At 47.9% G+C, this 15,611-nt stretch overlaps 1 protein-coding gene across 2 annotated transcripts; it reads left to right on the top strand.

Annotated features, from left to right (window-relative positions):
* Positions 1 to 6,148: 6,148 nt before the first annotated feature.
* On the top strand, positions 6,149 to 14,647 carry SLC31A2 (solute carrier family 31 member 2). Of its 2 annotated transcripts, none has more exons than XM_020906621.2 (4): positions 6,149 to 6,258; positions 10,158 to 10,224; positions 12,353 to 12,542; positions 13,606 to 14,647. In XM_020906621.2, the coding sequence occupies exons 1-4, from the start codon at positions 6,253 to 6,255 to the stop codon at positions 13,772 to 13,774; spliced, it is 432 nt and encodes a 143-aa protein (XP_020762280.2). In that variant the 5' UTR covers positions 6,149 to 6,252; the 3' UTR covers positions 13,775 to 14,647. The 2 variants fall into 2 exon arrangements, with proteins under 2 accessions (XP_020762280.2, XP_020762281.2); XM_020906622.2 differs by lacking the exon at positions 6,149 to 6,258 and adding an exon at positions 6,385 to 7,447.
* Positions 14,648 to 15,611: the final 964 nt, after the last annotated feature.

Raw genomic sequence — 15,611 nt, 5'->3', positions numbered from 1 at the left:
AGCCTTCTAGAGGTGGACAGTGCTGGGCCAGGTGCAAGCTGAGGGGCCTGAGTCTGCTACTGACTCAGTATCAACTCTGGGAAGTCCCGTCCTCTCTCTGGGTGGCCACATCGGTCCTTCTGGCCCCAGCATGGCTGCAAGAATCCAGATTGACAGCAAGAGCCTTTGTAAACAGAAAGCGATTGCAGGGGTAACTGCTTGATATTCACCCAGGAGGAATCAGGCTGATCTAAATGCCCGACTTGATCAGTGAAAGGTATTCACAATCCAGACAGGAGTAAGGGAGAGGGCTGACAGGTAGGCTGCACTCCAGGGATCTGTCTCCCGCCTGCCTGTCCTCTGTTTAAGTTTTCCTAAGACTTCACAACTCAAGACCAGGGCTTCCTAAAGACACTCTCACCTTTTTGCATGTATGAGTGCTAAGTCTCTTCAGTCCTATCCGGCTGTTTGCAACACTGTGGACCATAGCCTACCAGGCTCCTCTGTCCACGGGATTCTCCAGGCAAGAATACTGGAGTGGGTTGCCATTCCCTGCTCCAGGGGACCTTCCCAACCCAGTGATTGCACTCATGTCTCTTATGTCTCCTACGCTGGCAGGTGAGTTCTTTACCACTAGTGAAGGGAAGTCCTTCAACTTGTTAACCCCCTCTAAACAGACTGGTTCCAAATTGGGAAAGGAGTACATCAAGTCACCCTGCTCATTTAACTTATATGCAGAGTACATCATGCGAAATGCCAGGCTGGATGAAGCACAAGCTGGAATCAAGATTGCTGGGAGAAATATCAATAACCTCAGATATGCAGATGACACCACCCTTATGGCAGACAGCGAAGAAGAACTAAAAAGCCTCTTTATGAAACTGAAACAAAGAGAGTGAAACAAGAGAGTGAAAAAGTTGACTTAAAAGTCAACATTCAAAAAACTAAGATCATGGCATCCAGTCCCATCACTTCATGGCAAATAGATGGGGAAACAGTGGAAACAGTGACAGACTTTATTTTCTTGGGCTCCCAAATCACTGGAGATGGTGACTGCAGCCATGAAATTAAAAGATGCTTGCTCCTTGGAAGAAAAGCTTTGACCAACCAAGAAAGCAAATTAAAAAGCAGAGACATTACTTTGCCAACAAAGGTCCAACTAGTCAAAGCCGTGGTTTTTCCAGTAATCATGTATGGATGTGAGAGTTGGACTATAAAGAAAGCTGAGTGCCAAAGAATTGATGCTTTTAAACTGCAGTGTTGGAGAAGACTCTTGAGAGTCCCTTGGACTACAAGGAGGTCAAACCAGTCAATCCTAAAGGAAATCAGTCCTGAATATTCACTGGAAGAACTGATGCTGAAGCTGAAACTCCAATAATTTGGCCACCTGATGCAAAGAACTGACCCATTGGAAAAGACCCTGATGCTGGGAAAGTTTGAAGGCAGGAGGAGAAAGGGACAACAGAGGATGAGATGGTTGGACGGCATCACTGACTCGATGGACGTGAAGTCTGAGCAAGCTCTGGGAGTTGGTGATGGACAGGGAAACCTGGCATGCTGCAGTCCATGGGGTTGCAAAGAGTCGGACACGACTGAACGACTGAACTGGACTGAAACAGGTTGTGTGTTTTTTGGTATGACCAGTAGTCTCTATACCCCTGCTCTGTGAGTTTGGGAGGAAGGGCCATGCTTGGGTTTGCTACCATTATTGTGGGCTGCAAGGCCTCATGACTTCACAGCTGCTGTTTGCCAGAGCTGGGGCATGGCCCTCTGTCTTGCCTGTCACTGTTCCTCCCCTGGTGACCCAGAGGCCCCTCGCTCCAAGCTCCCTCTTCTAGGCGGAGGTATTCTGTGGGTTGGGGGAGGGTATCCCTGATTTTCCTTGTGCTTCTTCCTACAAACCTAACTGCTCCCACAATCCTCCCCAAACCTGCCACAGTCTCATGGGAAATAAAACCATCACATCCAGAGGCTGCCTCGGTTTCTACCACTTCCTTCCTATGAAGCAATGAAGCGCATGCCTGCTGGGGTGTGTTGATTCATTTAACGAATGCTAGCAGGCAGTGCGTGTTGTAACAGGAGCTCTTGTAGGGACTGGGAGTGCCTTCTTGAATAAAAATACAGAAATCCCTGTTCTTGAGCTTCCATCTGAGTGCAGAGAAAGGAACAATAGATAACCAATTTAAACAGGATGCTACCCAATGATGCGTGCTATGAAAAACAATAAAGCCAAGTAAGATGGGGGGCGGGGGTGGACACGGTTGGTGAGGGATACAAAAGGGATTGCAGTTTTAAATCGGGGATCAGAGTAGACCTCGCTAAGAGAGTGACATTTGGGAAAGAAAAGGGAAACTGCAGGAAGAAAAGCATGTATTAAAAACCACTCTGGGGACCTTCCCTGGTGGTCCAGTGGTTAAGAATCCATGTTACAAATGCAGGGGTCATGGGTCTGATCCCTCACTGGGAACCCTGCCCAGCAGGGCTAAAAAATTTTAATGGTTCTTTGTCACAGAATAAATTTCTGACTTTATGATTATTATTTACTTATTCAGCTGTGCCAGGTCTTAATCGTGGCATGCTGGCTCTAGCTCCCTGACCAGGGATGGAACCTGAGCCCCCTGAAGTAAGAACTCGGCATCTTAACCACTGAACCACCAGGGAAGTCCCAAAGTCCTGGCTTTAAACATGGACCGCAGGTTGTTGGTGGCCTGGCTCCTGCTTTCTGCAATCTCATCAACACAAAGTCCACATCGTTCAGAAACACACAGGCACACTCTCTCTCCATATTCTGATCAACCTCCAGTGTGCATACTCCCCTAAGCTGCACAGCCCATGTATTATGTATATACTATACATTATGCTACTCATAGCATATATATATGTATACACACACACATATTTATATGTATATATATAATAGCAGAGGTTTGTGGAAGAACAAGGGAAGTTAGCTGAATAGAGCTACGTGGAAAACATGTAAAAATCCTAGCCATAAAGTATTCAACCCCAACCTCAAGCTCCCTTGTAACTGTAGATCATCAGTATATGAAGGGGCAGTTAGAGGTCATCCATTCCAGAAAGGCCCAGAGAGGGATAGCAGTGCCCATGGGGTCACACAGCCTTATCTGCACATCAAAGCCAGATATTCTGCAGAAGTAATATTTTGTACACTTTTCATGAGACATCAAGTTCCTCTACTGAATCTCAACAGGAGAAATGACTGTTTGGATTTTCCCTCCACCAACTGAGCAGGCATGAGCTGATCTCTGTGGTAACTGAGACAGTACCGTCTTTTCTGACCGGGGATTCTGTCCTGTCCTGGGGCTGTAGGTGAGCACTGGAAAGACAAGGGCAGATTCTCTGCTGTTTCTCAGGAGAAGGGGAGCCTACAAGTACAGAATCCAGGAAGAATCTCTTGCCATGGACTGAGGCTTGACCACATATGGTGTTACCTTTATGAACTGGGATTCTGTTCTCTGCCTGGGCGCCAGAGGAGGGGTGTCTTTGGTGGTTCAGGAAGTAAAGGGCACTTTAGAACTTTAGGACTGCTATAATCATAACACACATAAGGAAGTGAGAATTAAGTGTGAAGTTCATCAGATTGTAACAAGGCCAGCAAAAATAGTCAAATGAATAAAGCTGTGTTGAAAATCCTTCAATGCAAGGTGGGGGAGTGCATGGGAGCCTGCTGCTGTGAAGGTTAAGTCCTCTTATTTCTGTTGCCCAGGTGAGACCCAGAGAGGTGAGAAATTACACCCAAATCACCAAGCTCTAGAGGCCCAGATGCTTCAAGGATACCTCTTCTCCCCATTGCTTCCTCCACGGGGCCTGGCACATCCCTGACAGCTGAGGCCGTCCCCCTCAGACCCCCTCACAGTGCTGGCCCCATGCTCTTCCCTGAGGCTGCCCAATCCCTGATTTCCCTTAACACTCACTATCTTTCAGACTGAGGCCCTTAGAAGCTGTGTGACTTTGCGCAAGTGGCTTGACCTCTGAAGGGGCTTCCTCTCATACTGTTGTTGAACCCAAGTTCATGCGCCCGATGCACAGTGAAACCAAACCAACCGAAATGTCAGAGTTTGGAGCAGAGAGAGGTTTATTGCAGGGCTGAGCACGAAGAACAGAGCAGGTAATGCTCAAAATGACTCAAAATCCCTAACGGGTTTCAGGGAAGCATTAAAAAAAAAAGTTCTTTCTTTATTTGTCTGCATTGCATCTTAGTTACAGCATGCAGGGTCTTCCGTGTGTCGTTTGGGATCTTTCCTCTCTATTTGTGACACATGGGTTCCAGAGCACGGGCTGAGTAGCTATGGCATTCTGGCTTAGTTGCTCCGTGGTATGTGGGATCTTAGTTCCCCAACCAGGGATCAAACCCATGTCCCCTGCATTGCAAGGCAGATTCTTAACCACTGGACCACCAGTGAAGTCCCTTTGGGTAAAGCATTCTTTTTTTTTTTTTTTTTGTGGGGCAGGGGAAGCATTCTTAAAGACAAGGTGAGGGAAAGGAGTTGCAGGGTGTGTGATCAGCTTGTGCACAATTCTCTGACTGGTTGATGGTGAGGTAACAGGGTGATGTCACAGGGGTCAACAATATTAATCCTCAGGCTCCAGAGGGTCTGGGGGTTACACACTCACGGTCATCTAATGTTAACTTCTTCTATTTGGTGGGTTTTAGCATCTGTAATGGAGAAAGCAATGGCACCCCACTCCAGTACTCTTGCCTGGAAAATCCCATGGATGGAGGAGCCTGGTAGGCTGCAGTCCGTGGGGTCGCTAAGAGTCGACATGACTGAGCGACTTCACTTTCACTTTTCACTTTCATGCATTGGAGAAGGAAATGGCAACCCACTCCAGTGTTCTTGCCTGGAGAATCCCAGGGATGGGGGAGCCTGGTGGGCTGCCGTCTATGGGGTCGCACAGAGTTGGACATGACTGAAGCGACTTAGCAGCAGCAGCAGCATCTGTAAAACAACTCAGGAAATTTGCATCAGATACTCTTATCTAGATACTTCAGGAAGGAATGCAAGATTCTGTGACTGCCATATGGCTGATTTATTTTTTAAGTTCTTACCAGTTTCTCCTGGCTCAGCACCCAGTTCTTGTCACTACATGTTCACCCTTTCAGTCACCAATTCTTGAGTCAGGTTTTCGTGGCTCAGGAGAGACTTAGGAGACGAACTTTTCTACAAAGAAGAAGCAGGCAGAGGACATGGGGAGGGTCTGTCCCAGGAAGGAACCACAGGATCCTGTTCAGTTACAATAGAACGGAAATATTTGCTGCTAACGATGACAGCGGCTACCATTTTTTGAGCAAGCTCCCACTGCCAACTTCTCTGATGAGGATTTAACACGCAAGACTTCACTTAAGCCTTACAATAGCTCTATGACATGCTTCTATTATTCCTTCCATTTTACCCACCAGGAAACCAAGGCTCAGAAATGTAAAGCCATTTGCTGGAGGTCCTGTAGCCAGTTCTTGCTGGCGCAGGATTTTGAAATGAGGTCATATTCCAGGTTCAAGGTCTGCTAGTGCTGCCTCTGGTAAGGTTTCTCTAAGAAGCCATTTGCCTCCTAGAAGGACTGGCAAAGGGTTACTAAATATATTTTAAATTAAATACTGTTAAAAGTCCCTCATCCCCTATAAAACTCTCCCCACCCCAAGCAGGATGGATGAAATGGACAGAGAATACAGAAAAACGACTACACGAATAAGAAGAAAGTTTACCATCCTAGTTATTAAAGAGATACAATTAAAATTATAACCGTGTATTGCTTTTCGTTTCAGATTTTTAAAGACAAGAAGAAGGAGAAGAAGAAGAAAAAGAAGGATGGTTACATGAAAAGCTAGGGGCATAATTTCTTTAATTTACTACTAACTTCTTTCATCACGTCCAGAAGATGGACTTAACAGGTGTTAAGCTGTTTATTATAACAAGCAATAAATCCTTTTATGATAATTGAAAGACAAGTCAAGTGCAAAACAGGAAAGGGCCCAAACGGAAGGCAGAAGCGACCCCGCTGTGCCGGCGGCTCTGGCCCAGAGGCCGGCTCCGCTCCCTTCTTGGAGCTCAGCAGGAGGTCCGGCCGGTGGGTGCGCCCGAGGATGCGGGGAGCACTGTGGGGACCACAAGTCCCAGGCGCCCGCGCGCGCGCCTCGCCCGGACCACGTGACCGCGCAGCCCCGGTCGCGATCGCGGCGGCTGTCCGGGCTCTGAGCCCCAGTCCCGAGCGAGCAGACGCGGCCCCGGCGCCCGGCCGCCCAGCACGCTCACCATGGCGGTGAGTCCGGGCGCCTCCTGGAGGAGCGGACGCGGGGTGGGCGCTGGGACCCCCGAGCAGGCGACCCCGGGCATCCCGCGGTGCCCGCCGCCCCTGGCAGAGGGCCGGTGAGGGGGTGTGCTGGCAGCAGTGTCAACATCGGGAACTGGAGAGCTGGCCGGGGCTTTGGGGTTTTCTTTCTATTTGTTCCTCCTGCTGGGAGTCAGTCCGGCATGACTAGCAGTCACTACGCCCTGGTGTGGCGCGGATGAGGGTCGGGGTGCGCTGCGTGAAGACAGTCGGGGGGTGGGGGTTCCCCCTGCTCTGGGCGCGGTGACTTGGAGGAGATTGCGGGGAGGCGCCCATGAGGAGGGAATTCTCGGAGCATTTCAGCCGGCGTCTGGGCGCGCGTACACACCCCCGGGGCGGTTCCCTGCCTTCTCAAGTTCGAGATCTGATTCTTTTGGGGAAAAAACAAACAAACAGACCTTGCCACTTTCCATCCTCTTACACTTGGGTTAGAAATAGCGTTTCAGAGAAACTAGTTTTCTTGGTAGAGTTCACCTGGGCTGGAGAGAATGACAGCTTGCAAAACTCTTCAGTCTATGAATAAATCATGTACACAGTTTTCTTCCTCCAGGAAGAATGTCATAGAATTGAAGATTCAGGAAGCCATCGCAGGTCATTTAGTCAAACGCACACACCCAACTCCCGACGGCCCTCTAAAAGGGGAAACAGATGGGAAGGGTTTATATGAAAAGTTCCCCAGCCAGGCAGTGGCAGGACTGGGACCTTAATCTGCCCCTAAACTCTTTGGTTTATAAATGAGGGCGCTTTTCTGGAAGTGTTTGTTGTCGCTGTTCAGTTGCTATGTAGTGAGTGTCGGACTCTTTTGCGAGGCAATGGACGGTGGTTTTTCAGGCTCCTCTTTCCTTGGGATTCTCAAAGTGTGAGTAACTCCAAATGAGAAAATAAAGAAGAAACACGTCCCGTGATTGCTGTCTTCCCCCATAGTCCCTCCCCGCAGGGTGGGGCCCTGAACCAGACTGATAATTAAGCTACCAGAGGCCCTGGTTTATCCTAAGCTGTGAAACTGGATGAGAGGCCCGCCCCTTGAGTGTCTGACCACGGGGCTCTTTAACTGAAAACTGCAGCTCCAAGTCAGGGTGTGCTGATTTGAATCTTTTCCTCCTGTGAAGAGGCAAGAGAGGTGAGTCTTTGCCCCTCCTTCGGGCCCCTCACCCCCCAGGCGGGTGGATGCTCTGTAGGGACACGTGCAGCCTGGAAAACCTGCACTGTCCGTCTTCCCTCGGCTGCTTCCTGCTTCAGAAGACGTCCTAGCCACCCGCCTCCCTGGCTGGGTTGGATGTCTTCCAGGGATCTTCGTCCCCAGTACCCCGAGCTGCACGCCCCCCCGCCCCCGCCAAGCTCATGCCTCCCCCTTGCTGAATACATACACCCCTTTGTCCTATTTGCTCACTCCCTCTCCCCAACAGACATTTGCTCCTTGGGGGCCAAGCACTTCTCTCATTTGTCTATCTCCAGCACCTGCACCCCTAGCACAGCTTTCGGGGGTGTTCCGAATTACTGTGAAAACTGTTTGGGGTCCCTGAGATAGCTGACCCAAGCCTAAGGATGACAGAGGAACCCAGTTATGGAACCTGTCTGATTAATTAGCCACAGGGACATTCCAGTCATGCCAACTGCTTTGTCAAATGAACTCGGAGTAGGGGTCAAGGCGCCAAACCTCACTCCACCTGCAGAGATGGTGCTATAGGCTTCTGAAATTCCTTGAGTACAATTCCAGTGTAAATGCAGTTTCACAGGATTACTTGTACCTTTTGCTTTTGCATATCATGTTTTTGTGAACATTTTGCCACCTCAACTGATACTCACAGGGTATCTCTGGGTAGTAGGACTCAAAATAATTTTTTACTTTCTTTTTGGTACTGTTTCAGCTTTTGCTGTTGAGCAAGTATCACTTTCATATTAGGGAGATGAAAGCTATCTTTATTTTTAAATTATTCAACATGATTTTTAAAAGACTGTCTAGGTTTCAGTTTTCATCTTACAAGATCTTGGACAAATCCTTTCCCCTTTTGGAACTTCTTTTACCTATCTGCAAATGAGAAGTGGTTAGAAGGGGACTAGAATTGGACCAGATCAATGTTTTTCACATTGAATTTCAGCAGAGCTCAGACCTCTCTCCCCTCTTTATCTGTGTTTTATATCGTGGAGTTACAAGGAAGATTTTATTTGTCAGTGTTCTGTGGGGAAAAAAGGTGAAAACCAGGGGAGTAAAAATTCTCTGAGAAAATGTTCTGGAGATATAATAGCATGGTGACTAGTTAATAATACTGTACTGTAGATGTAAAGGTTGCTAAGAGTAGATCTTTAAAGTTCTTATCACAAGAAAGAAACATTGTAATTGTCATGATGGATGTTAACTAGACTTCTTGTAATGACCATTTTGCAATATACACATATTGGAATCATGTTGTACACCTGAAACCAATACATTATTTGTCAATTACGTCTCAATTAAAAAAAAATTTCTGAGGACACTCTGGCATTTGAAGATTCTAATATTTGGCCATTGTCTTTGAAGGCGAAGTCTTCCACCAACTGATCCCAACTCGGCCAGGATCTAGTTAGCTATAGTTGGGCACTGACAGTGCTTCTGCTGGTTGAGGTCTTACCTGGTGACAAGAGGGAAACATCCCTTCCTTGAGAGTGTGAACTGATTGATTTCTCTGGCTTTAATCTTGCCAAACAGTCATTAAGCCTGATGCAGTCATTTAGAATCCCCATTCAGTTCCCATCTTGTCCTCTTCTCTTGGTCACTGAGAGGCAGCATACACGGGTGGGGCTTTGGCATCTAACTAGACTCGGGTTTGAATCCCAGTTCTGCCAACTTATTAATACTAGCTTTGTGACCTTCAGCAAATTACTTTTCAGAGCCCAGTTCCCTGTTTTCTTTCTCATACAATGGACCTAATTGGTCCTGCCACACGGAAGATTGCGGTGAAGTGAGATATTATATGCAAAGCTCTTGATGCCACCCAGAATGCAGGGTGGACCAGCTGCTCTTTGAGAAGAGCCTTCAGACAGGTGCTACATGCTCTTTGCTTCTACCTTCATTCTTTCCATAAGTCCGTGAGCTCATCAAGGGCAGACATATTAACCTGTCTCCATAATGCTGGGCGCAGGATTAGGTTCAGCAACTGTTTAGTGAATTTTGGGTGAACAGGTGTGCAGTACCCACTGAAGACAGCTGCCCCTGGGCTCATCCATGATAAACACTGCAGAATGGCCGGGGCCCTGGGGATAAGAAGAGGCAGTCACTCCTCAGCCTAGCACGTCCTCATTGGCTTTCAAGGGCACAGAGGAGTCATCTCAGCATGACCGGGAGCACTGTGACTGGTTGGTTCAGTGAGGCTGGGCACCCCCAAGCACCTTCCTTCTACCGGGAACTGTGCTTGCTCAGTCGCTCAGTCGTGTCTGACTCTTTGTGACCCTGTGGACTGTGGCCCGCCAGGCTCCTCTGTCCGTGGGGATTCTCCAAGCAGGAATGCTGGAGTGGGTTGCCATGCCCTCCTCCAGGGGATCTTCTCAACCCAGGGATCGAACCCGGGCCCCCCGCATTGCAGGCAGATTCTTTACCCTCTGAGTCACCAGGGAAGCCCCGACCTGGAGCAGGCCAGCTCAGTTCTGGCTCTGCTGCTCACCCTCTGTGGGAGCCTGGGCCATCCTCTGCCCTATCTGGCTTCAGTTGGCTATGATGGCTTCTAATGGCCTTTCCAGCACTTAAGTCCAGTGACCTTGTTTTCCTGGGCCTTTGGAAGAGGTTGCTGGGGAGCGATCGGGAACATGATTTCCACTGCCCTAAGTCCCCTCTGATGCGGTCCCTTCTCTTTCAGATGCATTTCATCTTCTCAGATGAGGTAGTGCTTCTCTTTGATTTCTGGAGCGTCCACAGTCCTACAGGTAAGAATTGGGAAGCCCAGACTTGTAGATTAAGAAGACTTGTACCTCCAGGCAGTGGGAACCCAGGTTCTCATTATTGTTATGCTCTGTGGACATTTTAGGGAGCCTGACTCTTCTTGCATAAATACTGAGTGGTAATGTTACATTTATAATTCCATTTGGAATCTCTGCCCTTCAGACTGCAAAGGGCTCTTTGTGAGGCCCAGAGAGGGGGAAAGACTTGTCCAGGGACACATGGTGTGCATCAGAGCCAGAACTAGATCAGGTCCTCTTGTTGCCTCCTAGCACCTCCTTCATACAAGGTTCACTGTCCAGCATCAGCTCAGAAGCCCAGAGTAGCTGCTGCAGCCTTTGACCTCAAATGAGACATAAATTCGAAAGAGACGAGTATTCCTTTGACTTGAAAAGGCAGAGTCCAGCACTAATTCATGATGGAGTTGTGTTTCCACTTAAGTACTTACATGTTAAAAATAGACTGCTGAGACCAGAGCGTTCACTCCAGGGATCCAGCTGTCTCTGTGAGGAGTCCAGTCTCCCATCTGCCCATTTTCTCTGATCCTTCTCTCTCTCTCCAGCTCTTTAATACTTTCTCCCCTTATATGTGTTAGACCTGACTCACATTTGTTTTCTTCAGCCTTTCACCATTTTTAATTTCTGGGCTTATAATCTCTGCTGGCAACCTATGGATGGAGATTGCCTTGATCACAATATACCTACCTAAAACCTGGGAACAGACTATGAAAGGCATTGTAACATAATAGAAGGAACAAAGAAACAGAGCAGGATGTGTTGTTTCCTAGTTGAGTAATGGATGGAGATTGCCTTGATCACAATATACCTACCTAAAACCTGGGAACAGACTATGAAAGGCATTGTAACATAATAGAAGGAACAAAGAAACAGAGCAGGATGTGTTGTTTCCTAGTTGAGTAGCTTTATTTAGTTACGAAGTCTGTTATTATCTCTGTTAATAGAAATAATACATGTTTCTCAAAAAGTTACTTTGAAATAGGACATGTGATTTTGTTAACTCTAGCTTGGTAGGCAGATTGTAAAATAAAAGTGCTAAAAGGACTGTTCTTAGATCAACAATGATAGTGGCAAAGGCAAGGATTATGAATAATCCAATTCTATAGAGCTCAGGTCCATATAAAACAATTTAAATGGCTGAAGACAACAAAATTCTGTAAAGCAATTGTCCTTCAATTAAAAAATAAATGAATAAAAAAAAATATAACAATTAAAAAATTGCTGTGTTTTGGAAGTGTCAATTCTTAGTTCTTAATTTATTCATTCAATTAAGTTGTGTTGAGTACCATCAAAAAATAAAATAAAATGAATAAAGATAGACTGGAAGAAGCCCAAACGCCCACCACTGCAGGTATTGATCAAAATTGATGCTGGTTGTTAGCTAGGACCTCAGCAGGGGTTGTTGGCTGAGGTCTTTGTGGCAGGGTGGCTAGGTTCCCAGAGTGAGTGTTCCAAGAGAAAAAGGTAGGGGAAAATAGAGAGAAGAAGTTTTAAAAAAAAAAGCCTAGTTTTTAAGACCTAGCTTTGGAAGTAAGCATCATTTCCACCTTTATTGGCTGAGGCACTCACAGAGCTCTTCTGGGACCAAAGGGGAGGGAACAGATCCCACCACTTGATGGCAGGAGTGCTGACACTGTAAGAGCATGTGGGGTGGGACAGCGAGGTGGCCATCCCTGGAGAATCGAATCTCTCACAGACATTATGAAGCCACGGAAATAAGGTAGATCTGCGTAACTAGAGGGAACCCACACACCATGTACTGAGGACGCACAGTGCTGCCACAGGGGTGCAGCTGGGGCGGTGGGCCGGTGGGCATGCTCCCCGCCACCCCCCAGCTTTGCCAGGTGGCTTTTCCTGCTGAGCTCAAAGCCACACTCCAGCAGGCCACTCCCACCAACAATGGGCTGGAAGGGGAAAGAGACAGGAGTTCCAAGCCCAGCAAGAGTGGGGAAGAAGATGCGAGAGGAAGGGAGGAGGAATGGATTCAGAGGGAGGGTGGGCGGTGCCCTGCCCCGCTTGTGCCAAGTCCCCAGTGAAGCTGCCGGAAGGGGAGCAGTGTTTGCCTGGCTGGGCTGTGTAACTCAGTCTCCTTCGACAGGCATGGCCCTTTCAGTGTTGGTCATCCTGCTTCTGGCAGTGTTGTATGAAAGCATCAAGGTTGGCAAAGCCAGGCTGCTCCACCAGGCCCTGATGAACCTGTCCATCCCCACCAGCCAGCAGCTTATCGAAGAGGCAGATCAGGATTCTTCAAGCTCAGACTCCCTGCCTGTCAGCAGAAGCCCTCTCAGGTAACGGACATGGGGTGGGGGTGGGGGAATGGGCAGAGTCCTCACATTCACCTTGAGAGGTAGGCTGGACCCGCAGGACACTTAGCCCCACTTCATCGAAGGGAAACTGAGGCCCAGGGGTGGACCAGGACTTGCCCAAGTGCTTCCAGTTAGTTAGCAGTGACGTGGACTATAGCCAGGTCTCCTGATGCCCAGGCTAGAGCTCTCTGAACAGCCACAAGGGAGGCTCCAATCTTTCTGACTCCGGTGCAAGCCTCAGTCCAGCAACAAGGGGGTCTATTCAGCCCACCCCCAAACCTCAGCGGGTTTTCTTAGGTCACTAAGGCTTCCAAACGCAAGATGGTACCTGCGGCTCTTCCTATACAAATGATAAAAATTGTTGTCAGCAGTGTACCAGCTTGGTAGAGGGCAACCTCTTGCTCCTTCCTTCCCTCCCCATTCTGATAGCCACTGGGGATCCCCATTCTGCCCTCTCCGCAGCTCTGGCTGTGTTGTGTCTGTCTGCTCCTTAGGTTGGGACCTGAACAGTCACAAACCTGCTGCAAGGGAGGTGTTTTCATACTGGCCTTACTAATACATGTTTTACTGATGAGGACATTTCAGTTCAGAGAGGTTAAGACGCTTGCGCTGAGCCATAGTTAGTACGTGGCAGAGCCAGAAATCAATCTGTTACCAGGGTCCATGCTCTTTCCATTGTAATACTTGCTTTCACAGCTCACAGTTGATTCAGGGGGAAAAAAGTCTGCCTTACTGATGATTTTGTATTATCCTTTGTCAGATGTGATTGATCACATATCTCATTTTCCCCTTTGCCCTGGGTACCGGGAAGCTCAGAGCTCAATGTAGTGGAGAAATGATTATCCCAAACTCCTTGTACAAGTCCCTCTTCCCTTCTCTATCACTGGTTTCTGACATGTCTCTTTAAAAATAAATCTCTCCTGGCTGAAGCATACGAATTATAAATAGGCTAGTCCTGTAACTCGGTTGCTCTTTCCACTCCCTGACACCAGCTCCTAGCTTCCAGCTCACTGCCGGCATTAACCCGGCGTTCCTGTTCATCTAGGTGGTTTCTGTGTCACTTCGGCCAGACTCTGCTCCATGTCGCTCAGGTGGTCGTTGGCTACTTCATGATGCTGGCGGTTATGTCCTACAACACCTGGATTTTCTTCGGCGTGGTCCTGGGCTCAGGTGTGGGCTACTACCTAGCCTACCCACTTCTCAGCATGACGTAGCTGGTTGAGGCTGAGGGCTCTGGGGGCTGGAAAGACCTGGGGCCTCGTTCCAGACCTTGAACTGCCCGCCCCACGTCTCCTGTTTCTTCTTCTGGCTGTTCTCAAGGCATTGCCAGCTCCTGGACACTTTCAGCTGAAGCCAGCACTTGCTCCCTGGAGTCCTGAGGCCACTGCCGCTCCTCAGCCAGGCTACAGAGGGCCCTGGCGGTCTTTCTGTGCCTTTAAGAAGGCCGCTGTGACGGGAGGGAGGGTGGAGACCAGAACCTGGCGGCAGACCTCATAACCATGGCAGCATTTGCTGGGACCCCTTTCCCTCCCTTGGGGGAAGAGTGAGTGACAGCTGACTAAAGGCAAAGAAGCAGGATGTTACCAGGGCTGTGACCCACCCTCCGAATACCGTGAGCTCCTCCCACGGGATGGCACTGCCTACCAGAAGGTGATAGTTACATGGCTTTAGGTGTTGGGGAGCTCTTCATGGCCTTAATCTTAGCCTGATCCTCCTCCTAATGCAAAACCAAGAATTCACTGAGTAACATTCAATACTAATGTTTTCTATTTATTACTTACTGCTCACCCATAGTGATCTGGTGGGGAAACATGCTTCGTTCAAATACTGAGTAAGCCATAGGGCGTATCGACTGAAGATGTAATAAGCCATCAAGCCAAAGCCTTACATGAGTAGAGTTAGGTGGGGGGTTCTTCAGATATTGAACCTTTTCACTTTAAAGAAAAGGAAAGAATAGACCCAGGGAGAGAAAATCACTGCTGTCTACTGTAATGTCTATACTCAAGTACCTCATGGGCTAGAGGAAAGATGGTCTGAAGCTTCGAGAATTAAAAAAGAAATTATTTTAATAAATATATATTTTTAAATAGTCTGTGACTGTCTTTTGTTTCTCCTCTTTCAAACAGCAAGCTCACGGAACCCTGAAAGCAACTGCAGGGGCTGAGTAGGGCTGTCCAAGGCCTGAGTCTGTCTGTCTCCCATGAAGACAAGTCTGTGCTCCGCAAAACCCAGCCCTGAAACGCTGCTCCCCTCAGCAGACACCCTCAATGCCAGCCTAGTCAACAAGTCATTCTTCTGTTTACATAACAAATAATGATGGTGAACCTGCCATAAGAAAAAGAACTGTCACATGGACTATAAACGCCCATGTCGGCACTGTTATTAGCACCTTCTCTCCCTGAGGGCAGAAGCAAAAATATATCAAAGCCGCTTTTTAAAATTTACAGTAAGAAAGAGCTGAAACAGAAAGTATAGTATGTGACGCCTTCAGTACTGATCGGTGTATTCTCCCCACATAAGCAGGGAGCTGGGAAGCTGCTCAGTGTCACAACAGGTGTTAAGATTTGTAGTCTTGTAGTTGGACGGTCAGGCATCCACTTCTGTGTCCAGCTAAGGTCCCTCCTCTGCCCTGAGGCACCGCTGAGATAATCTCCATAGGTGGCCAGCAGCCTCTTTAGTTTGATGGTTTCTTTAAATACATTTGAGGCTTTCACAGCATGGAGGGCTTTTAAAAAATCTACTGTCTACAGAAATGGATTATATGGCCATGTTAAGTAGGCATTTCAACTGTATTCAGAGCCAACTCTCAAAAGGTGGTATTTTCTCTGCTTGAATTTTTGTTTTTAACAAACACCTATATAAAACTTATTATGTGCCAGACAGGCAGTGTTCTAAGCACTTTACAGTATTTACTCATTTAATTCCCACAATAAAGTAGAAAGTATTTCTGTCCTTGTCTTAGAGATGAGGACACTAAGGCAGCTAAGTACAGTCACCCAGCTAATAAGTGATCAGGCTCCCTGGCCTGGAGTCTGCTCATCAACTCAGATG

Source organism: Odocoileus virginianus, chromosome 31, assembly GCF_023699985.2.
Source record: "Odocoileus virginianus isolate 20LAN1187 ecotype Illinois chromosome 31, Ovbor_1.2, whole genome shotgun sequence".
In the NCBI taxonomy this organism is placed as follows: domain Eukaryota; kingdom Metazoa; phylum Chordata; class Mammalia; order Artiodactyla; family Cervidae; genus Odocoileus; species Odocoileus virginianus.
Note: the sequence above shows the minus strand (reverse complement) of the source record. Positions and strands in the feature narration are given on the sequence as shown.